The sequence below is a fragment of the Miscanthus floridulus genome, chromosome 16 (genome assembly GCF_019320115.1).
Source record: "Miscanthus floridulus cultivar M001 chromosome 16, ASM1932011v1, whole genome shotgun sequence".
Taxonomy (NCBI): Eukaryota; Viridiplantae; Streptophyta; class Magnoliopsida; order Poales; family Poaceae; genus Miscanthus; species Miscanthus floridulus.
Genome location: NC_089595.1, coordinates 101,037,256 through 101,059,938, shown reverse-complemented (window position 1 = coordinate 101,059,938; position 22,683 = coordinate 101,037,256). Strand labels below are relative to the sequence as shown.

Here is a 22,683-nt window from a genome sequence, read left to right as displayed (position 1 = left end):
GCTCCAAAATTGGAGCTCGGTCTGGCCATAATCAAGGTGGGGTGGGGGCGGTCGGTAAGAGGACATAAAGGCAGAGACACATGCACGAGGAATTGATGATAGGTGCTCGCTCTCTGGCTCACCATGATCGTGACTCAACGGCAGTGGAAAGCAGAGGGAGAAAGAGAGAAATAGGGGCGCGACAGGTGGGCTCGGTTCATCCTCGCCTTGGCGGGACACGAGCGATTGTGTCCGAGGGACCTACGTTCAAGCACGAGGGGACGGGCGCGAGCGTCTGTGACTGGCCATGGCCCACGCGCCGTAGCACCATTAATAGTGTGACGACGGCGTGCACGGTCACGTGTGGATGGCACCCAACCGTGCTAGGGAGAGGGTAGCGCGATGCAGCGAGCAGACGCGAGTACGGGAGTGACACGATGGCAGTGGCAGCGTCGCGATGTGAGGCAGCAGTGGGCGAACGTGACGGCAGCGGCAGCGCGGCCGCGGCGGTACCAATGGCGGTAGCATGAGGTAGAACAGTAGGGCACTGGGCCAACGGCTCGCTGCGGCCGGCTTCGGCCAAGCCTAGGTGGCCCGACCAACCCAGCGTGGTGGCACAGGGTGATCGCGTGAGACGCGACCATATGCGCGGCGTGGGGAGGCCGTGCAGTGACCGCGCACCCGGCGCCAACCAACCCAAAACAAGTACGCTCATGAATTTTAAAGCGCTGATCACGACCAAACTGTTGCTCCTAAACCTAAACTGGCTTCACTACACTCAAGATGGCATATGGAACTACTAAATCGAATCATAGCACTACACCACTCCTTAACTCAATCTCTCCAAATAAATTGCTAAACATAGCAGCGTCTAGCTGTTGACAGACTTAAAAATTTTCTAAGTTTTGAACTGAACTTGATTTCAATTTACGATTTCTAGGCTATTGAAAATATTACAAAGCAATATTATTTTTTAAAAGCAAATATTTCATTGTCATCTATAAAGTTTGCACTTCAAACTTTATTTAAGTATCACACACATGTTCTATAGCATTTTTGCTTAATAAAAATTAGTTTTAAACGATACTTGTTATGCATGAACTATCGAGTCAACTTTCGTTTAGCGTTTTTATTGATCGTTTTGAGTTACATAAATGGATCTACACACTTTATCATATGCATTAACACATAAACATAATGCTCATGACATGTTTTAATAAATGATTTAGGGTGTAACACTGAGGGTGTTACAAAAGCGGCGCGAGGAGAGCGAGGAGTGTGAGAGAGAGCGGGGAGCAGGCATATTGGGCTCGGTAGGCCCAGGAAGGCTGGCGCTTGCGTTAGGGCGTCGTGGAGAGTGTGGCCGGCGTCGGACGATGAGTAGGAAGTCGGAGCGAGCACGAGTAATACCATTTAGGAGAAAAGCTGGTACTATATATTCCATGGGCAGAGAGATGTGAGGCTGTTAGACTGCCATGTTGCGTTCGGATATTAATAATCCTATCAATTCCGTTTTTGATCTTGGTCACTACAGTTAACCCCTTGTCAATGAGCAAGCGTCAGTTACTACAGCCTGTTCAGTTGGCTGGTTCGTATCGTTGCTGGTTCGTGAAGAAATACTGCTGACTGGTTTGTGTGAGAGAAAAATACTATTTCCGACTAAAAATTTACGATCGTTTAGATAAGCCGGCAAACGAACAGGCTGACCTTCTGCCGTGCTGGGCAGCAGGTGCCTTGCGCTGTGCCGCTGCCCGCTATTACTACTGACGTATACGCGTAGGTTAGGCCGCGATTGATGGGTACAGGGAAAAGTGACTGCGTTGGTGAGTGGTGACGCTATGAGATCCCTGCAATAGCGCAACTGCAAGAAGGCTGTGATATGCAATCACTCTGACAAATCAATCACGTGGACTGTGAGTCCCTTTGTTTTTTTTTTTGGAATTTAGCTAGCGGACACTCATAGTGGTGGTTGTTTACTGGCGGACATCTAAAGTGGAGCTGTATGCTAGAAGACAATCTGGTTTGTTGTAATTATGCCAGAGGACACCGTGGGCCAGTTTCCACCGGTTGAGGAGAGAGAAAAATTTAGTTTGGACATCCGGTGCCCTTGAGCCACGTTTGGTCTAGTCCAACCAGACCACGATGAAGCGGTACAGCGGGAACGACCGGCTGTCCATGATCCGGTTCGCCACGGGGGCGGTGGCCTCGGCCACGGCGACGCGGGCGGCCTCCACCTCCCGGGGCAGCACCGCGCAGAGCTCCTCCTCGAACTTGGTGATCTTGGAGAACATGGAGGGCTCCCACTCTGCGTCGCCGCTGCTGAGGGCGTGGTCCACCAGCACGGAGCACAGCTTCTACATCAGCGGTAGGCTGGCGCTGGCTGGACCCTCCGCGTACGTGAACACGCCCTCGCTGTCGATGGCGGTGATGAGCTCCTTCTCGCTGAACCACGCGTTGGAGAGGTCGCAGAGGGGTTCATGGTCAACACCGTCTTCGTCACCTGGGTCACCGTGTTCTTCACCAACGTCTTGATGTTCTCCTTGAGGTGGCGCAAGTCGATGGCCTGGCACAGCGCCACGATGTAGGTGGACGACGTGAGCTTTAGGATGTCGATGGCCTCCGCGGTCTTCCTGGCGGAGACGAGGCCTAGGGAGTTGACGTCCTAGTTGTGCTGCTCCGCGCTCTGGACGTGGTTGGTGATAGGGTTGCCCAGGAACTAGAGCTCAGAGCAGTAGGAGGCCATGGCGATCTCTATGCCCTTAAAGCCATAGTCCAGGCTAGGGTTGCGGCTGCCGGCCAGGTTGGAGGTGAGCCTGTTGTTGTAGAACTCGTTGACGAGCTCGGAGAACTGCGCAAACATGAGCTTGCCGATGTTGGCGATGGCGAGGCAGGCGTTGTCCATGGACACGTCGATGGGCGTGCCCTAGAAGTTGTCGCCGTGCAGCGCCTTGCCGCGGTGGACGTCGATGACCGGGTTGTTGTTGACGGAGTTGACCTCGTGCTCGATGGACTTGGTGGCGACGCGGATGACCTCGATTTGGGCGCCCAGCCACTGCGGCGACGTGCAGAGCACGTACCTGTCCTACTTGGGCTTGAGCAGCGGGTCCAGCTCGTTCACCTTCTTGGCTTGCTTCATGAAAGCGCTGCCGTCCAGGATGTGCTCCATGATGGCGGCGGCCTCGATGGACCTCGGGTGGTGCTTGAGCTTGTGGGCGAGGTGGTCGGTGCACTCGGGCTTGCCGTTCATGACCTCGCAGAAGACGGCGGACAGGACCTCGAACAGGATGGCGAGGACGTTGGCGTCGTACATCACGGTGGCCGCGAGCGCGGAGCCCACGGAGGTGCCGTTGACGATGTCTTGAACGCCTCGGCGGCGTCCACCTTCCTCCCATCGACGGTGGTGGCCTGCGCGTTGGGCGGCCCGTGATGAGGCCGGCGATGTAGGAGAGCGGGACCAGGTCGCCCGACACGGTGATGGTGCCCCGGAGCGGCAGGCACGGGCTGACCCCGATGTTGAGCAGCTTGGTGATGGCCTCTAGGATCTCGAAGCGGATGCCGGAGTAGCCCTGGAGGAGGGTGTTGATGCGCACAACATCGCCGCGCGGACGACCTTCGACGGCAGCGTGTGGCAATCGTTGCCGGTGCCGAAAATTCTGGCATTGAGATGCCTGCAGGGGAGCGCACATGGGTCAGTCTGACAGCACCGATAGATGGCGAACCGGATCACGGACAGCCGGTCGTTCCCGCTGTACCGCTTCGTCGTGGTCTGGTTGGACCAGACCAAACGTGGCTCAGGGGCACCGGATGTCCAAACTAAATTTTTCTCTCTTCTCAACCGGTGGAAACCGGCCCGCGGTGTCCTCTGGCATAATTACAACAAATCATAATGTCTTCTAGCATACAGCTCTACTTTGGGTGTTCACCAGCAAACGACCACCACTGTGGATGTCCGTTAGCCAATTTCCCATTTTTTTTCTAGTGACCAGTGAAAGCACCATGTTATGTTTGGTTATGGTTCCTACTCCTATAATTTAATCCCTGTCACATCGAATATTTGAACACTAATTTAAAGTATTAAATATAGACTAGTTACCATACTAATTGCACAGATTGCGACTAATTTGCGAGACGAATCTGTTAAGACTAATTAGTGCATGATTTGACAATGTGGTGCTATGGTAAATATGTGCTTATGATGGATTAATTAGGCTTAATAGATTTGTCTCACGAATTAATCATGATTTCTGCAATTAGTTTTATAATTAGCTCATGTTTACAGCATGTTCGCTTGTTGGTTTCAGCCAGGGCTTATCAGCCGACCAACAATATTTTCATCTTATAACAAATCAGCACCCGCCAGGTTTATCAGCCTAGATACCAACTGGCGAACGTACCGTTAGCCCTGACGGGTTAGCCTCCGAGCATCTGATGTGATGAGAACTAAACTTTAGTTCCTAAATCAAAGATAAGAGGAAAAAAAGTACGAGAGATCAAAAGCAAAGGGCCGGGCAAGGATTTGGCGAAATCTGCTCAAAAGCTACGTGTACTATCCTAGCAAGCACAGCAAACATGAGAAGCTGCTCAGCGCAGCAGCCAGCAGGATCGGAAACGGAAAGGTGTCATGCATGGCCTTGTCATGGGTGTCCGTCGTCGTCAGTCCATGTGATGACCAGTGTAGCGCGCATGGCTGAATCATGCGTGTTTCTCTTTCCGTGATGCGGTCTTTTCGCTGGTTGATTTTTAGACTGATAAGTTCAGCTAATACTAATTTGTTATAAGAGAAAGATAATATTAACTGACTAATAAAACTTAACTGAATTCAACAAGCGAACAGGCTCGTTATTGCAAAATCCCAAAAGAACTATGCAAGGTAGCAGGTACACCGATCACCGATCATATATAATTGATGCTGGATGCGCCGATAATAATGATCTGCCAATGCACGCACAACAGCGACAGAACAGAACTCGTGTCCGTGAAGGGACTCAGCACGAACAGATTAGCGCCGAGTTGGCGTTATTAACAAAAAAGGATAAACAAGCCAGGAGGCTACGCCTGCCTTGCACCACACATATGCATGTTCAACAGCAGCAGGTTGCGAACGACGGTCAGTCATACTTACATATAGCTACTACCTATATTTTTTATCTGTCCCTGCTTTTTTTTACAGCAACGTACTGTCCGTTGTTTCAATCCCAAGCATCGGACAACAGTACCCGATTACTAATGTACGGCTAGTACTCGTCTACTTGGACGCTAGTAGTAGTATTATCGAACCTGTAAGTGTCGCGGCAGTGAAGTACTGCTGCAGTACAGCTGTACAGTAACGAACACTTTCCAGAGCAGGCACAACTAGTGCCACAAGCTGGCCACTACGCCGCGATTGCCTTCGTCGGCCCACACGTCAAGCCTCCGCTTCCTCACGGCCACTGCGCCGCTGGGCCCATCTGCACGCCTGCCGCGCGTGACCACTCCCCACGCTACCCAATCGGCCCAATCCCCCACTTCCGCAGCTTGCTCACACTGTCACACACAAGGGCAAAGCCGTCACTTGCCAGCTCCCTTCCAGAACCGCAGCAGCCCATCGCACCGGCACGAGCACACTTGTCTTAAATGCACAGCGAGTTTGCACACAGACACAAGCGCGCGCATCCGCACCGGCACCACCACGACGCATTCCTCCCTCCCGAGTCCCGCAGTCCCGCGGCATCACATCAGCATCACTGGCTCCCTGCGTCCGCTCGCAACTGCAACGAGAGGGGAGCCAGGGAGGGAGGCGCAGAGGCGCGCGGGGAGGGAGGAGAGGGACAAACCGAGAAAGGCACAGCGCAGCTGCCTCCTCGGTGCGCTCTCGCGCCCGTGAAGGGACTGAGGAGGCGGTGGTCCAGCCACCGCGGTTAACGGCGGGCCGGGGCGCGGGCGAATGCCGGCCGCCTCAACGGCGGATCGTCCTGTGTCCCCCTTGGAGCGATTCCTGGCGCTGTTGGCCCTAGGCGGTGACTGCGAGGCCCGATCCTGAGGCGGGCGGCGACTCCGAGAGCGCGGGCGATTGGTTTTCTTGCCAGGTGCCACCCGTCAGTCTTGGTGACGCCGCGAAGGTGGGAATTCTCTTCCCGGCGTCGTCATCCCCGTTGGTTTCCTTTACCTCCTGCCTCGCCGCCGACGCCAAGGGGAGGCGCACGCCGCACGCGCCGCGGGAGGGAATGAAGCTCGCCTCCGCCTCCGCCTCCGGGATTCGAACCTGGGATGGCTTTCTTGCAACTTGCGAGGTACGTACGGCGTAATTCAGGGTTCTTCGGTACAGTACCGCCTACTGACTGCGAAAATGATTTCTACGTACAATGTGTAGTAGTCCGTTTCTTGGGCTCACCACAATACTGTTGCAGGAAAAGCAAATCGAGTTTTTTTTTCTCTTCAAACATACTTTGGTTGGCCGATGCGTTCGTGCTTTTGTCTTTAAAAAAGGCAAAGAGAGTGCACTGGAATTGCGCTTTTGTTAGTAGTAGTAGTAGCTGAGCATTTCGAATCTCTACAGACTACACGGCACTGTTACCTTCCGTTTATTGGTGTGCTAGTGATTAGTGAAGTACTACATTTATTGTTTTTACGGAAATAACAGTGTCGTACTGAACTAGTATGATTTTGCACTTAATGTTCGTGTAAACAACATGCAACTGTTGAATAAACAAACAGCAACTTGAAAATCATGCAATGGAGCAGGTCAGGTATGTAGTATACTGAACTGCACCTTGCAGCAACATTTACATGGGCAATTCTCAAGCTTGATGCATCATCCATGGGGTAGGAGAACATGGAAGTGTGAACTCTCAGCTATCTTTCTTGAAGAGGAGCTCTTAATATTCCTACCGGCACATCTACTGTTGCAATTGTCTTTTGAGGTGTCGAGATAGTGATGGATCTTGCCTTCCTTTTGTCCTATCGTGTGGAGCCTGAGATCCCTCCTCACGTCCTCAGTGTGCCGTGCTGCCCATGATCGCTCCCATAAACGAGCAGAGCCCCACACCCCCTGCCTGCAAGCCCTCTTCCCTTTGGTTTCTTGCATCTGAGACCACCTGCTTTACGTGCTGGACTTTTGGTTTCGTGCTGACTACCTTTTTCCAAAGCATTTTGGTCCTTGAGAAAACAATGGTATTAGGTGTAGTTATTGGGTCTAGGTTAGGTGCCCTGCAATGCTGCTTTTGTCTAAGTTACACATGTGCAAGGGAGTCCACCAACGTGCTGTGCCTCACCCTCACCTACAGGGGTAATGTTTTGTCGCCACCCTTGTGTCTGTTCTGGTTTTGACCAGGCGCCATTGTTTAGGTGTGTGGTGTGGTGGCTGTTTTGACCAGGCGCCATTGTTTAGGCTCCATTGTTCAGAAAAGGCTAAAGAGTGATGGCTACTAGCTAAAAGATGTGTTGGTTTCTTTTCTATGGCACATGATCCTAGCTGTCCTTTTCATAAAGAGATTTGAGATAAACCAGCCGATTTGTTTGGGTTCGGGCCTTTCAGTTGAGGCTAAAGAGAAGACAAGATGTGTCATTCTGTTTTCGTTTCGTTTTACTATTTTCAGAGAGGAGGTTGCTGTGTGGCAGTTGATGAATGTGATGGACCCCTTGAAATATCAATGTGGGCAGCACTTTGTCATTGTCTCCTGAATTTACGATTCATTCCAAGAGTGACCTTCCACCAGCCTTCTCTCATTGGTGCGAATTAGTTATGATGCAAAGTATAGGATCCTCATTATGATGAAAGATGGGTAAGGACAGTGGCAATTAAAATATGCTGGAATCTCCTAAGAAAGTCATATTTATATTTTACTGTTTGTGTAAGCTGCTTGTGTTTCTGTTGGAGCTGTTGCGCCAACTTCGTAAACTATGGGTCAAACCTTATTGACCTCACAATAGTGGCCATTCTTGTCAGTGTATTTGCTATTATTCTTTAACAGGTGGTACGAGAAACTTGTTTTTTTAGCAGGATCATGAATGTGATATTTAACGAAGGAAATGCCTGGTTTCACATTTAAACTTAAGAAGTGGTAATGCTTCTTATAAGCTGTTAATTGATGAAATTGCATCCAATTATACAATTTTTTAATACGCGGTTGGGGGGATAGTGCAGCCAGTGGGCAAAGAATTGCTCAGCTTTTTTGGTAGTTTGTGTGATTGCATCCTATCTAGATGATCGAAATTATAAAATGAGTTGCTCCTCCTTTACCTTCTGTGGTTTCCAGTAGCTGTTTACTTGTTTGTTGCAGAGTATATAAATGTCCACTGGAAAACTTAAATCTGTTATGCTTGTTATCCACATTCACATTCCTTTCCTTTCTACCTTGTTTCTATGTACCAAACTGAAATTTTGACTGTTCTTATTTATTCTTGAATTATGGACCATTATGTATTGCTGACTTTTGTTAGCCTTTTATGTGACAGGAGTGATGCACATGCACTGATGAGGACTCTTGGATTATAACTGGTTTCTTCTTCCAGCCAATCCCAACAAATGTGGCATCTCAAGCTGATAGCTTTTCTTTATGGCTCACTTTTCTTTATGCACCTTCCATATGCTAGAGGTTCTGACCTAAACACCGATAAGCAGGCCCTTCTTGCATTTGCTGCATCACTGCCTCATGGCAGAAAAGTCAACTGGACCTCCACAACCCAAGTCTGCACATCATGGGTTGGTATTACATGCACACCGGACAGGACACGTGTGCGCGAAGTCCGACTACCTGCAATAGGGCTTTTTGGTCCTATCCCATCGGGCACACTTGGCAAGCTTGATGCCTTGGAGGTGTTGAGCCTTAGGTCAAACCGTCTTACTATTAATCTCCCTCCTGATGTACCATCTATTCCCTCGCTCCGCTCTCTTTATCTTCAACACAATAACCTGTCCGGAATTATACCAAGTTCACTATCTTCCAGTCTAACATTCTTAGATCTGTCCTATAACTCATTCAGTGGAGAAATACCATCGAAGGTGCTAGACATCACTGAACTGACAGCATTGCTTCTCCAGAACAACTCTCTTTCTGGACCCATCCCTGACCTTCGCCTCCCCAAGTTGAGACATTTGGATTTGAGCAACAATAACCTCAGTGGACCTATACCACCCTCCCTGCAGAAGTTCCCTGCTACTTCTTTTCTGGGAAATGCCTTTCTGTGTGGATTTCCATTGGAACCATGTCCCGGGACACCACCTCCTTCTCCGTCGTCGCCATCACCCCAAAATGGCAAAAGAAGCTTCTGGAAAAAGCTCAGCCTTGGTGTCGAAATTGCAATAGCTGCTGGAGGAGGGGCTGTATTATTAATCTTGATCCTCATTCTCTTGGTATGCATCTTCAAAAGAAAGAGAGATGCAGAGCCTGGCGCAGGATCATCTTCATCCAAAGGAAAGGCTATTGCAGGTGGAAGGGGAGAAAAATCCAAGGGGGAATACAGCAGTGGTATTCAAGAAGCAGAGAGAAATAAACTGTTTTTCTTTGAGGGATGTTCATATAATTTTGACTTGGAGGATCTGTTGAGGGCTTCGGCTGAAGTCCTTGGAAAAGGAAGTTATGGGACTACCTACAAAGCTGTTCTGGAGGATGGAACAACAGTGGTGGTCAAGAGATTGAAGGAAGTGGTGGCGGGAAAGAGGGAATTTGAACAGCAGATGGAGCTAATTGGCAAGGTTTGCCAGCATCAGAACACTGTCCCATTGCGTGCTTACTACTACTCCAAGGATGAGACGCTATTGGTGTATGACTATGTCCCATTAGGTAGCCTTTGTGCTGCTTTGCATGGTATGTCCTTCATTTCAAATAATCTATTTGAATCATTTTACATTTTGTTACCTGTCAGAATGTTAGTTTGAAATTTACTTTTGAAAATTAAAGCTATTAGCTTACTTCATCTTGAAAGAATTGAACTGAAATAGATGCTTAGTCAACACTAAGGCTTGAGCAAAACATATTCATGTTCATTCTGGTACCTTGGCCCTTGACTGTATTGCAAGTGAAGCACGAATAGTGCTGCAGCTTAATCTTTTCTTTATCCTGTTGTCAATAAAAGTTTTGTTCAAATCACAAGGTAGAAACCAACATCAAAGGCTCAAAATAGTGATCGCATACTTGAATTCTCAAAGTGTGGATGCCTTACATTGATTGTAGAGAACTCTGTAATTCTGTGTTCTGTATATTATAATAAGCTACTCCCTCCGTTCCAAATTATAAGTCGTTTTGATTTTTCTAGGTTCATAGCTTTTTGTATGTACCTAAGATATACGCGATGTCTAGATACATGGCAAAAGCTATGAATCTAAAAAGGCCAAAATGACTTGTAATTTGGAATGGAGGGAGTACTAAATATAGTTTTTCTTTCTGAATAAGGTATTTATTATTTGGAACATAGATATACACTCCAGATGTACTGTCTTTGGTCCTTAGTTTTTATTCTTCTGAATATAACATAGTTTATTACAAGGGATGTTGACATATACCTTTCTCACTGATTTGGTTTTTGAGATTCCAACTTCTGTTCTGGAGTTCCCATGAACAGTCCACAAGACCTGTTCTTGTAGCTAGAAATTTTAGGCTTTTGAGCTACTGGCATTTTCTGGCCTTTGCAGTGAATGCAAAAGAATAATTGGTGATTCCATAGTGCTGTCTTGCTTTTCCGTTACCTACTTTGAGTTATCACACCATTACCGATTTGCAATCTGCCAGCACTACATAGGTAATTGGGGGTACATGTAGCTCTAGTGGGGTATATATATATATATATATATATATATAGAGAGAGAGAGAGAGAGAGAGACGTACTGTTCTGTAGCTGGCCGCAGAATAAGTTATTCTGTGGCCACTTTGAGTTACGATAATTACTATACTAATTTACGAGATTATGGTAACTCCCTCATAAGTGATTTACTATAGCATTATGGTAAGTATCATCTTGAATTATAGTAACCCATGTATCGTAAATGTGTATTGTCATTATCGTAAATTGGTACAAACATTATCGTAAATCAAGGTGGCCATAGAATAAGTTATTCTGTGGCCAGCTGTAGAATAACCTTACCATATATATATATATATATATATATATATATAAGGCTAGTGGGTTAATGTTGTGTTGCATATCTATGATTCAGGCTTACACACATTTGGCTGTGATCTAAACTTACTGAATCTCCATGACCTGAAAACTGTGTGATTTTATTAGGAGGGCTGTAGGACTTTTGACAGACACCTAATTGACAGTTTGTTTCCATTTCTATTTTATCTAATCTGTCTTTAAGTATGGACATGTTCCCTTTTGCTTGGATACCACAAATTTAATTGGTTACTGAGATTTTGGGACTGGGTCACCAAATGAAAAGTGCATTTCAAGTTTTACTTCCATAGCATTGCCACTTTTTTATTTACAATTATTTCACTGGTTTTGCTAACTTATTGTCTGAAAGTCTGACTAAGCTCATTATACACATTTCTGTTGAAATGAAATTATATATGATAGCAGGCTAATTGTTGATTGTAAAACCCAGGGAATAAAGCTGCTGGAAGAACCCCATTGAACTGGGAGACCAGAGTGAAAATAGCTCTGGGCGCTGCACGCGGGATGGCATATCTTCACGCCGAGGGTGGCGGGAAGTTCATTCACGGGAACATCAAGTCAAGTAACATCCTTATCTCACAGGAACTCGGCGCCTGCGTCACTGAGTTCGGCCTTGCCCAGCTCATGTCCACGCCCCACGTCCACCCACGGCTCATCGGGTACCGGTCACCCGAGGTCCTCGAGACCAGGAAACCGACGCAGAAATCCGACGTCTACAGCTTCGGCGTCCTCCTCCTCGAGATGCTCACGGGTAAAGCCCCTCTCAGGTCCCCCGGGGGTGATGATTCCATCGAGCACCTCCCCAGGTGGGTGCAGTCCGTGGTCCGGGAAGAGTGGACGTCGGAGGTTTTCGACATCGACTTGCTAAGGCACCCGAACGTCGAGGACGAGATGGTCCAGATGCTCCATGTCGCGATGGCATGCGTTGCAGTTGTCCCCGACGAGCGGCCTCGGATGGAGGAGGTGGTCAGCAGGATCGAGGAGATCCGGAACTCCTACTCCGACACGAAGACGTCCCCGGAGGACAGAGACAATCCCAGGGAGGGCGCCTGAGTAGCAGCACGTAACATGTCATCTGCAGAAAGTAGGTTCGACAGCTCTGTGTTCAGTGTGTGTCCAGTTAAGCTTTGCAGTCAGTAGATTCCTAATCATTCTTTGGTAAAATTGTTTTCTGTTCTTGGTTCCTTAATGTCAGCCCTGGAACCCTGGTGGTGGTTTCGTTTCATTAGCTCTGCTGATTATTGTAGGGTGTTATTTGTCGATCGTTTGAGGCAGCCCAATAACTCTTTCAAGTTTGATTTATTGAATGGGCATATGTTTTTGCCACTTTCCTGCGCCTTATATACACCGTAATTGTTGAATCATGAATCATGATTATGCTATTCACTTTCTGAACATCTTAATCTCTTGCAGATTGGTGCATGATTTACTTTGAGTTCACACATCGCCACATAGGTGTATGTGTGTATGAGACCCGATGTTGGCAAATTGGCGTTGATACCGGTGAAAAACAAACCGTTGGCACTTTTATTATTGAAAAAGAATGATCTTTTTGGGTACAAAAAAATAATGGTATTCAAGACGATTGAGTGATCAAAACAGCGTTTGCATCAACCTTTTTTTGGTTCTCGGGACGGTACGGTCCACAAGACCTCAATGTCGACATTGAAACCGCGTTACCAGGTGCACAACGACATTGTGTTTGAATCGTGTGAATAATCCTGGCTTGCGTTTCCTTTGCAAGATCAGCTCTGCATGATGCCTTAGGGGGAAAAAAAGGAAAGCTGACCATCTTAGCGTTCTCTTCTCTGCTCCTATTAAGGGCCCCTTGATTGCAGGGTAGGTATAGGATAGGAAAAGGAAAAACTCAGGAATTCAGATGGCACACCCCTCTAATCCCATGGGATTTGAAAACAGAGGAAATTGCCTTTGGCAAGAGCTTAGGTGAAACACAGGAATTTTATACACCAATTGGAATTTGAACAGCTAGCCATTGCATTCAAAGCACCAAACTAGCAGTTACGTTTGCTTATACGTCAATGTTCAAAATCTCCGGAGATGGCCTAAGGCGGCACCATTCCTCGAGAGCCGCTAATTGCCGCTAATCATCCGAACACTCCAACATGTGGGACCACCTCTTTGGTCATTCTTATCCACACGCTCCTGCCGACGCCCAGGCCAGCAGCCCTCATCCTCTCTGTTTCTTGTCAAAGTCTACTCCGTACCTCTCTGTTTTTCGTCTGCTCTGCTGCTGCGTCGCCGCTGGCGCTGGGGCAGAGAACGCTCTCCCTCCATCGCGAGCGCTCGCGTTGTGCCGTCCTGGCGCGGCAGACGACATGCCCACGGATCTCCTTTCTGTTGTTCTTGGGTCGTGCTGCGGGCTGCTGCCCTCTTCTTCCGCAGCAGAGCAGGGCAAGACGGAACTGGGCAGCGGGCGGTGGCAACGCAGCACAGGGAAGGAGTGGAGCGGAGGGGGCGGACTTGTAGCGAGACTTGGGCTTAGAGGCGGAGCGCGCGAGTTGTTTCCTTTCGTGCCATGAAAGTTTCGGTGAAGTCGGAGCTCTTGTTTAATTTCCTGTGAAACTGAGCCGTAGGAATCCAATCCTATGAAATTTTTTCTATGTTTTTCCTGTGAACCAAAAGCAGGTATAAAAAAATCCAAATCCTATAAAATTTCTTTGCCAATCCTACAAAGGTCCCTAAGACAGAAGCTTAGGACCTGTTTGGCAGGGCTCCTCTCCGGCTCCGGCTCCTCCAGAGGAGCCCTGCCAAACGTTTTCTTGGAGGAGTCGTTTTTCAGTAAAAAACAGAGGAGCCGGAGCCGTTTTGGAGGAGCCACAAGGAGCCCCTCAGGAGGAGTCGTGCCAAACAGGTCCTTAGAATCGTCCACACCCCGTATGGCCATATCGTTGTGCCTCCGACTCCCCTAACTCCTTGACCCCACGCACCCACCCGACTCTGATTTTTTTTTAATTTTAACACCTTTTGGAAACTAATTTTAAATCTAACACGACCGATTTTTTAAAAAAAAACTAACACTTTTGGCCGCGCCTATTGCCCTAGCGCGGTCAAATGCCTGTGTCGCGCCATGTATGGTGGCGCGGCACAGGGCTGACGTGGCGGTAACCGGGTCTGCTGACCGCTGACGGGACAGGTCCTGCCATGCCACCGATCTTGGCGCGGTAGTGCCGCGCCACGGAGCATGGCGCGGCTGCGCCAAATAAAACCCCGCTGCCAGTCATGCCTGCCCGAGCAGCAAGCAAGCCTGGCCGCCGCACCCGCCGCCATCCCGGAACGCGTCGCGTCGATAGTGAGAGTTATTATAAGTATTGTTTAACGTAAAGTCAATAATGAATTTGTTTCTATATTTTGTTAAATTTTTTTCACGGCCGAATAGAGAATTTGATAAGCCAATGATATTTTTGGCCCCCATATTGTAGGATTGGCGGCGGCGCGACCATAGACCCCGGCTTTCTCGACCCCTCGCGCAAGACGCCGACACCGGCGTCGAGATATCCCGGGACTGCCGGTTTTCAAACTAGTTGCTACTTAATCTCGCAAGCAGTGATGACGCGACGCATTGAAACGGATATGAAGCAAATAACATAAGTTGACAAGCTGCCACATGATATTTTAATTGATTTGACATAAGTTCGACATAATATAACCAACTAAGCCTGCAAGTTTCGGACGCCAATAATAGTTTGACCTAACAAACTAAGATTTAGGAGTGTAAGGATCCCCCGGACGCCTTTGTCTCTTCGGATTTGTTGGCAATACATTGGGAGTGTAGCCAACGTTGATGTGGTCGCGTTGCCAGTGCGTACGGCTCGTACCCTGCAAGTATGTGATATGTACAATTACTTAGAATTTTTTATGATCGTTAGTTCATGTAGCCTAAGTATTTAAAGAAACTACTTTTGTTAGTATCTATAAGTCTCCTTAGGTACCAAGCGGGGCACCACCTAGCTGAGACTTGCCGATCTCGTCCTGCGGCCAATCTTCCCACTGGTCATCGTCATCATCGTTGTCCTGCTCGTCTTCGGTTGTAGGGTCCTTGCCAGCGCTATGATGTGGTGGTGTACGCACCGCGGAAATGACACCTGTCATCTGTTGAGAAGAGCCGGCTGGTGTCCTCAAATAGGCTAAAAACGTGCCACCTGACCACACCGGGAGTGGCGGTTCCTCATAAGGAGTGTCCATGCAACTCAGCTTCTGAGCTAGCTTCCTGCATCTCTTCTTCACCTTCTGCATAAATAGACGTTAAAGTTAGTGCATTTCTCAAACGCATATACACTGAACAAATATTTTTGGAACGAACAAGTTTATGTTTACCTCCACAAAAGCCGCGAGAACGCTTGGCCCTAGCCCTCTAGACTCGTGAAGCCGGTACGCTGCTTCGTTGGACAGCCTCGACAATTGTGTCGCCTGGGTACAGAAACGCGGTTGAACAGTTTTAGTATACATACTTAATACCAAATGGATAACAAATTATACCATTCAAGTATCTTACCACGTATCTTTGTAGCGGGGCTCTCTATAGCTGTGTCCTCTCTAGTGGCAATGTCGTACACATCTTCGATCACATCTTCCTCCGAGTCCTCATCAATCGCTTCCTTAGTGTACGGGGGCTTGATATGTGTCCTCGTAGACCTGTGAAGCCAGCGTAGGTACTCGTCGAAGGTGTTCTGGTCATGTGGAGGACCCGCATGGACCGGCTATCGTTCCCTAGTCCCCCACAAGTGGATGTGCGCGTTGTGTGTCACGTGCCAATCCTTGGTCTTGTACCTCTTTCTACGGTCATACCTGCAACAAAACGATGTTAGTTATACCACACACACCTCTGAATTGTAGCTCTGTTATTAATCGATAACTCACTCGTGCAATCCTTAGTTGGTGGAGTAAAGCGGTGGTGGGTAGCCTGTCATTCTTCCAAACTGTCTGCAGTCCCTGACGGGCATGTGAATCTCGACCACGTGAAAGAAAATAAGAGGGATGTTGCAGCGATACTTGTCTGACTCGTCCCTAGTGATAGGACTAAGCTAGTACTGGAGTTCCGGAGCATCCCAAGGACACCAATGCACCTGAACATTTTGTAATTGAGTTAGGCTGTGATATAGTATAGATCGAACAAGACACAGGTACGATAGTAAAGAGAGCGTAACCTAGTGCTGTGTCAGGATGTCGAGACTATCCGTGTACTCTCTGTACTTGCAGTCCGTGTACTCTCTGTACTTGCACCTCGTATTCCCTCTAACTCTGATTCCATCCAAATAAACAGAGCTGTAGGGGATGTATCCTGTCCATTCTAATGCTGCATTGAACACGATAATGAATTAGCCATTAATAAACTCATCATATGTAACCATATCGAAGAATATAATAAACCGAAGTACTTATCGGTAAACTAGTATTAAGGGGTCTCCTAACGGGCCATCGTTCCTAACACCAAACCTGGAGTAGGTACGAGCAACCTCCAAGGTTCGCGTACACTGAGGTGCGACAGTAGGCAACGCATAGCTATCGATACGTCCATGCCAGGACTGCGTTAGCCCAGCTGTACACCGCTATGTTCTCCCACGGCTGGCGTAGTATGTCAAGGAAGATCTAGCTGATGGTGTTGCCCGAGGCGTCTGGGAAGAGGAAAGCACCAATAAAGTGTCAGAGCCAAACTCGAGCGAACCTGTCGATCTGAGCCTCCTCAGCCTGTGGGTCCAAGTAATCAAAGCGCTCCGTGATCCAAGACGACGAAACACCGGAAGTTTTCCTGAAATTTACCAAACAAAATGAGACCCGATGGCTGCAGGAAAGTAATGTAAGTATTAAATAAGCTTCAATTTCTCACTTATTTTTCTTGAAAGCCTCGTCATCCGATGGTAGAAAGCTAGTAAACTGAGCCACCAACTCCCTTTAGTGATCGTTGTCAACTATCCCTGTCACTGGAAGTCCCCCCAACCGAAGGCCAAAAATAGCCTTCATGTCCTGCATGGTTAATGTCATCTCGCCACAAGGTAGGTGGAATGTGTGGGTCTTAGGCCTCCAACTGATATAAGAATAGAACGACTATTACTTGCCTCAAATTTATTACAAAAAAGTTTACGTACAAAGAATATACTCGCACCTGTCTACAGCTACAGTAAGTAGTGCTGGGTCAAGGGACAGAAGACCGTGGTTGACAACATGGACAAGCTTGAGAAAGCCGGCACGCCGTATGTACGGCACATAACGCTCGTTCCACTGGTGCGCCCTGGTGTGCGTATGGGACCTCAAAGGAGGCAAGGCCACCTCTACGTCGTTGTCACTCAAGATATATGCTGGGTGCTGGTCGTCGTACTTCACCTCAAGAATAGGATACAGCGGGTGCTGCGTGGGTGGGGCCATCCTATTACAAATTGATAAAAAAACATTAGAGTATTCAAATTAACAAAATTCAAATTAACATTATGTAGCATTGTAAAATTTAAACTACTTGTTATGCAATACGAACACAATATGAAAGCACATATATATATTCAAAATAACATTAACAGACATATCACGCACTTGTAACATAAATAACTTCACTAGAAATATAAGCATTTGACGAAACTTAATGAAGTCATCAAAATCGACATATCACGCACTAGTAAGTACCGACGTTTGTAAACTAGTAGGTATACCCAAAATCCCTAACTAAATAACTAACTATAAACTAATTAATAAATACCTAATCAATCCCTAAACCTAAATTTCTAACTAGAACACACAACCTCAAATCTAAAAACTACCTATGTAAATCACAAACAAATTCACTAACCTACCTATCCTAAATCAGTATCATAAATTTGATAAACTATCATAAATCAATAACAATCATAAAACCCTAACCATCTTAAATTACTGACTATCATAAATCACTAATTATCCTCCATCACTAATTATCCTAAAATAATAATAATCAAAATAACATGAAATCGAGAGGGATGTACCTTAGGAGCTGACGGCCTTGACGCGCCGGCGTTCGTGGCGCGGCTGGCGCGGGCGCTGCGCGGCAGGAGTGGTCGGGCGCGGCATAGGCGGCCGCGGGAGCTGCGCGGCGGCGGGTGGGCGGGTAGGGCAGTGGGCGGGCGAGCGGCCTCGCTGCGGGGTTTTATTTGGCACAGCCGCACCATGCTCCGTGGCGCGGCACTGCCGCGCCAAGATCGATGGCGCGGCAGGCCCTGCCCCGTCAGCGGACTCAGTTACCGCCACGTCAGCCCTGTGCCGCGTCATGCATAGCGCGGCATAGGTATTTGACTGCGTCAGGGAAATAGGCGCGGCCAAAAGTGTTAGTTTTTTTTTTAAAAAAACCATCCGTATTAGATTTAAAATTAGTTTGAAAAAGTGTTAAAATAAAAAAAAATCCCGACTCCCACAACCGCGAGTCCTCGTCTCGTCTCAGAAGAATAAATACGCGAGCACCGCGCCCTTCGCCTCGCCGCCGCTCCGCTCCAACCTGCCCTCGCCTCCATGGGCCCTCGCCGCAGCCAAATCAGCCCCGGCTCCGTCCCACCGGCGGGATGAACCCGGCATAGCTCCCGCCGGCCGGGCGGCAAGAGGAGCCGTGGCCCCGCTTCGCTCGACTATATAACTCCGGCGAGGAACGGCCTCACGGAGGTGCTGCTTCCGTCTCTCACGGCGCGCACGCGTGACGCCGTGGTGCGCGGCTTCCTGCAGTCCGCTCAACGCCGTCTCCAAGCGCTACTGCTCTATCTCCGAGCTCGAGGCCGAGAGCCCCGTTGCAGCCAGCGAGGCTCCAAAGCCGCTGCCACCTCCGTGCAGCTCCTCCCGATGCCTTCAGGGTGTTCCCCGTCACCACTCACCAACGAGGACTCGGTGAGTCTTGGTGGCTTTGTCACTGGGGAGGAGCAGCCTGTTGCCATATTCTCAGAACTGAATGATTTTTTTTTTTGAATTTTTGGAATCTGTAGAACGATCTTTGTTAAAAAAAAAATCATCCATTAGCTGCTCAACCATATTATTGGATAGAGTATGCGTCATCAACTGAATGATTTTTGGAATTTGTAGAACAGTACTGATGAGCCCAACCTCCACTTAGAAGAATAACATAGATCTTGGCACAGCGAACGATTGGTTGAGCAGCTATAGTCGATGATGAGCATATATCCAGACAATCATTCTAAATGCTTCAAACTCAAAATCTGTGTTTGGAAGCATAGGTTTTGCTTTATTAAATTTTCTGTATGGAAGCAGGCAAAGTATATTGGTCAGTACAGAGTTATTGATTATGCTTTGTTACAGGCTTATTATCTGTGTCCACTTCCTTGCTCTGTTTTTGCTATTTGTTAGTTCTACTGAACTTTACTCGATTGGGGTTCCTGCAAAGGCAACACTGAATTTATGTATTTCTTTGGCATAGTGGAGTAATTGTTGTAGATGCATATATGAACTGAATACTAGGATCCCATAGCTTGTGAAGAAATGGACACATATGAACCACATGGTACCAATGATAGGCATATGACCAAAGTTATGTATTAAGAGACCTTATCACAGTGAACAATTAAGATGAGCACACCACCTCGATAGGTGCATATATCCAGACAATCATTCTAAATGCTTTTAAACTCATAATCTGTCATGCAGTGTTGTTCTTATTCCAGGAATACATGTTCAAATGGATAAGCTTGCAGACTATCTTGGCTATAATCGAATATCCAGTTTGATTTATAATTTTTAGTGCAAATGTACAATTTACCTTTTAAGTTGCGCAACTTATTAATCAATAAAAAATAAGTTGTAAGCAGTAATACACAATTTGGATTAATGTTCCAGCCTGTACAGTTTTTATTGAGGTGTTTTTATGCTTAACTATATATGCAGAGAAAGTAGTCTACAATACTGAAAAAAAGCCTCCATGCAACTGAAATTTATATTGGCCTACATGCAATTGAAGTTTATTGTACTACAGCCCTTAATACTATGTTTCAGAGAAGTTCGCATTGACAATATTTTCTCTCTGCAGTTCTTGACATTGACACTGTGGATACATACACAATGTGTTATGAAGCCCTCAAGTATCTCAAAAGGGTGGACCAGGGAGAGGTCCTTCTTCTGTGGCCTCATTATTAACATAAGCACAACACTGCAATACACTGCAGCTTGGTACCAAATTCATGTCTCTTCTAACAAGGTACTTGAACCTTCTCTGAACCGCAATGCAAGAGAAAATCGATGAAGTATGTAGATTTCTCCTGATTGATCGGCTTCTATAGGCAGGTGTTGATAGTATCATAAGATTATTGGCTCTGGAATGGGGAACAGATTACGACATTAGAGTAAATGGAATTGCACATGGACCAATTCAATACACTCCAGGAATGAGGAAACTTGCACCTGAAGAAATGGGCAAGGGGAAACAAGAAACGATGCCATTATTTAAGCTTGGGGATAAATGGGAGATAGCAATGGCCGCACTCTATCTAGCTTCTAATGCAGGTTAGCCACTTGGCTGTGTTCTTCCTTGTTTTCTATCCATATTATCAGAAGGCATTATATACAGAATTTCAGTTAGTACTGAGCATCCGCTTATCTGAAAGTTAGCCAGAAGACTTTGTGCCCATACTTATTAAACTAGCAATCTTTCTGTTTTTATATTCATGCATACCTTTTAAGTAGTCAATGTAACCACCGTGGTTGATCTCCGATAAGTTTTAGCCTCATGTTGATGAAAAAAAAAGAAAATAGCCTCACCTGAAAACCTAGCCATTTTTCTTTTATTAATGATTAAAACCAGACATTTGATGTGTGGTACAATCTGATTTCTTTACTCCTAAAAAGAGAAACCTGGAATTTATCGTTTCTTAGAAATTCCTATAAACCACCGTGTAATGTCTCTTTTTTTTATTAAAAAGTATTGTGCCTAGAATATTCACCGGTGTTATATTCCTCTTTTACTGTAAGTAGTTGAGATAGAGTGATGACAGGTCCTTTCATATTTGGCTTAATGAAAAATATGAACTACAGGATGTTTTTTTTGGCGACTATCTACAGGATGCTCAGACCTGAAGTTTTAGCTTTATGGCATTTCTTACCATGGTAGACAAGCTTTCTAAATAGTTAATTGTTTTGTTACAGTATCTTGACTGAGCTTTCTTCTAAGGAAACATTACATTGATATCTCCATAAAAATATTTGTTGACATGATTGCATTATGAATCTTTTGATTTTTGGCAACCGTTTTGTGGTCATGTGTTTAGATCCTCTTATTCACTTCTCTGCAGTCAAATTCAGTAACAACAGATTGAACCATGCACTCACTATATGGTAGAGTTCTAAGCATCATGTCCTTGCTACAAATTTCACTTGACTATGTGTTTCCAGTGACCTTCAGCCATTACTACTGCAAAATGCTTCTTGTACCAGCTTGCTGGCGAACATGTACGTGAATTTCCTGCAGATGTGCTACCTGACCTCGTGCACCCTTGTTTTGATTTGTTGACAAAGCCTTTTAGCTCTATTGTAGCCTTGCATGTACTTAATTTCAATGACATGGCAAGATATTTCTCTTCCAATTCTTACCATTTTTCTCCTCTTGAGCAACTTTGAGCTCACAAAAGACACTACCAGGCACTGCCCTTGGTCTTGTATCTCAAACAGTGAGCATTCATTCTATTAAAAGAATCACACAACATATGCAAGTGACGGTGACACTACCAAACATTTTTAGCCTCATGTTGATTTCGACGAGGCTGCAGTTTGTTGATATACATGCCTTGGACAGCAAGGTGTGAACTGCTATGTAGTTTGATCAATGTTTCATTTCCATTTATACCAGTGATGCAAATTAATAGATCATGTGCCACTGTAACTTCGTTATTGGTGCCAACATTGTTTTGAAAACCCTTCTTATGGGAGCAAATTGGATTAATTAGTTTGTCACCCATAGCAACGCATGGGCATTAGCTAGTGACTTCAAATGTGTGCAGTAGAAAGAACCCTAAAAAAGAAATCGTAGCGTAGACGCTAAGACGCAAGAATATGCCAAGTCAAACCAAAATGCCTATTGGCTATACTGGGTGCGCCTATGGTTACAAACAATCTTAATCGCAGCAAGAACGTAGCGGATCGACGAAATGAACCGAGGGGTCGGTTAGGCTGATGTTAAGCTCGTTCTTCACCTGGTAGACTCCCAAACATCTTTCAAAAAGCCTCATCGCGAAGGACCACATGGAGGTTGTCTTAGGGTTAGCAAGGCCACCTAGAACGCTGTCAAATCTCACCTAGAGACATGACAAACACCAAGGTAGAGAGAAAGTAGGGCAAAAGAGGGTATGTGTTGTGTTTTTGACGATTGAAAGTTGAAAACCTCAATCCGTGATCCCCTTGTGTATCTAGAGGGGAATTGTCTTATCGTAGTAGGAAATAAGTTTAAAACACATCTCCAAATTTTCAACGTCAAATTAGATCCAAAACAAATTTAGAAACCAAACTTGTTCGGACTCAGAGGAAAACCGGCTTGGCCAGTTTTCTTGGGCTGGGCACAGAGCTGGTGTAGGGTCGAGATGGCAGACTAGAGGGGGGTGAATAGTCATTTCTAAAATTAATTGCGCCAATTAACCAAAACAAATG

The 22,683-nt window shown here is 46.6% G+C and overlaps 2 protein-coding genes and 1 pseudogene across 8 annotated transcripts; 2 read left to right on the top strand and 1 right to left on the bottom strand.

Moving 5' to 3' along the window:
• Positions 1–2,102: 2,102 nt before the first annotated feature.
• LOC136511134 (phenylalanine ammonia-lyase-like) lies at positions 2,103–5,564 on the bottom strand (annotated as a pseudogene).
• Positions 5,565–5,567: 3 nt separating this feature from the next.
• On the top strand, positions 5,568–12,626 carry LOC136513205 (probable inactive receptor kinase At5g58300). 2 transcript variants are annotated; one of them, XM_066507195.1, is made up of 4 exons: positions 5,568–6,248; positions 8,413–9,764; positions 11,504–12,157; positions 12,487–12,626. In XM_066507195.1, the coding sequence occupies exons 2-3, from the start codon at positions 8,483–8,485 to the stop codon at positions 12,124–12,126; spliced, it is 1,905 nt and encodes a 634-aa protein (XP_066363292.1). In that variant the 5' UTR covers positions 5,568–6,248; positions 8,413–8,482; the 3' UTR covers positions 12,127–12,157; positions 12,487–12,626. The 2 variants fall into 2 exon arrangements, with proteins under 2 accessions (XP_066363292.1, XP_066363291.1); XM_066507194.1 differs by lacking the exon at positions 12,487–12,626 and having other exon boundaries at positions 11,504–12,439.
• A 5,875-nt stretch (positions 12,627–18,501) lies between these two features.
• On the top strand, positions 18,502–22,006 carry LOC136512808 (peroxisomal 2,4-dienoyl-CoA reductase [(3E)-enoyl-CoA-producing]-like). Of its 6 annotated transcripts, none has more exons than XM_066506811.1 (4): positions 18,502–18,927; positions 20,078–20,245; positions 20,328–20,550; positions 21,478–22,001. In XM_066506811.1, exons 1-4 carry the CDS (start codon positions 18,883–18,885, stop codon positions 21,498–21,500), a joined length of 459 nt encoding a protein of 152 aa, XP_066362908.1. In that variant the 5' UTR covers positions 18,502–18,882; the 3' UTR covers positions 21,501–22,001. The 6 variants fall into 6 exon arrangements, 5 of the variants coding, with proteins under 5 accessions (XP_066362908.1, XP_066362905.1, XP_066362907.1 ...); XM_066506808.1 differs by having other exon boundaries at positions 21,436–22,001; XM_066506810.1 differs by having other exon boundaries at positions 21,336–22,001.
• The last annotated feature ends 677 nt before the right edge of the window (positions 22,007–22,683 follow it).

What these genes read in the sequence shown, in the direction of transcription:
- LOC136512808 (XM_066506807.1), top strand. Translation starts at nt 18,883, where the DNA reads ATGCCTTCAGGGTGTTCCCCGTCACCACTCACCAACGAGGACTCG. An exon ending in TTCATGTCTCTTCTAACAAG is followed by an intron (nt 20,246 to 20,327) that starts GTACTTGAACCT and finishes CGGCTTCTATAG; the next exon opens with GCAGGTGTTGATAGTATCAT. An exon ending in CTATCTAGCTTCTAATGCAG is followed by an intron (nt 20,551 to 21,511) that starts GTTAGCCACTTG and finishes AATTTCCTGCAG; the next exon opens with ATGTGCTACCTGACCTCGTG.
- LOC136513205 (XM_066507195.1), top strand. Translation starts at nt 8,483, where the DNA reads ATGTGGCATCTCAAGCTGATAGCTTTTCTTTATGGCTCACTTTTCTTT. An exon ending in CCTTTGTGCTGCTTTGCATG is followed by an intron (nt 9,765 to 11,503) that starts GTATGTCCTTCA and finishes TGTAAAACCCAG; the next exon opens with GGAATAAAGCTGCTGGAAGA.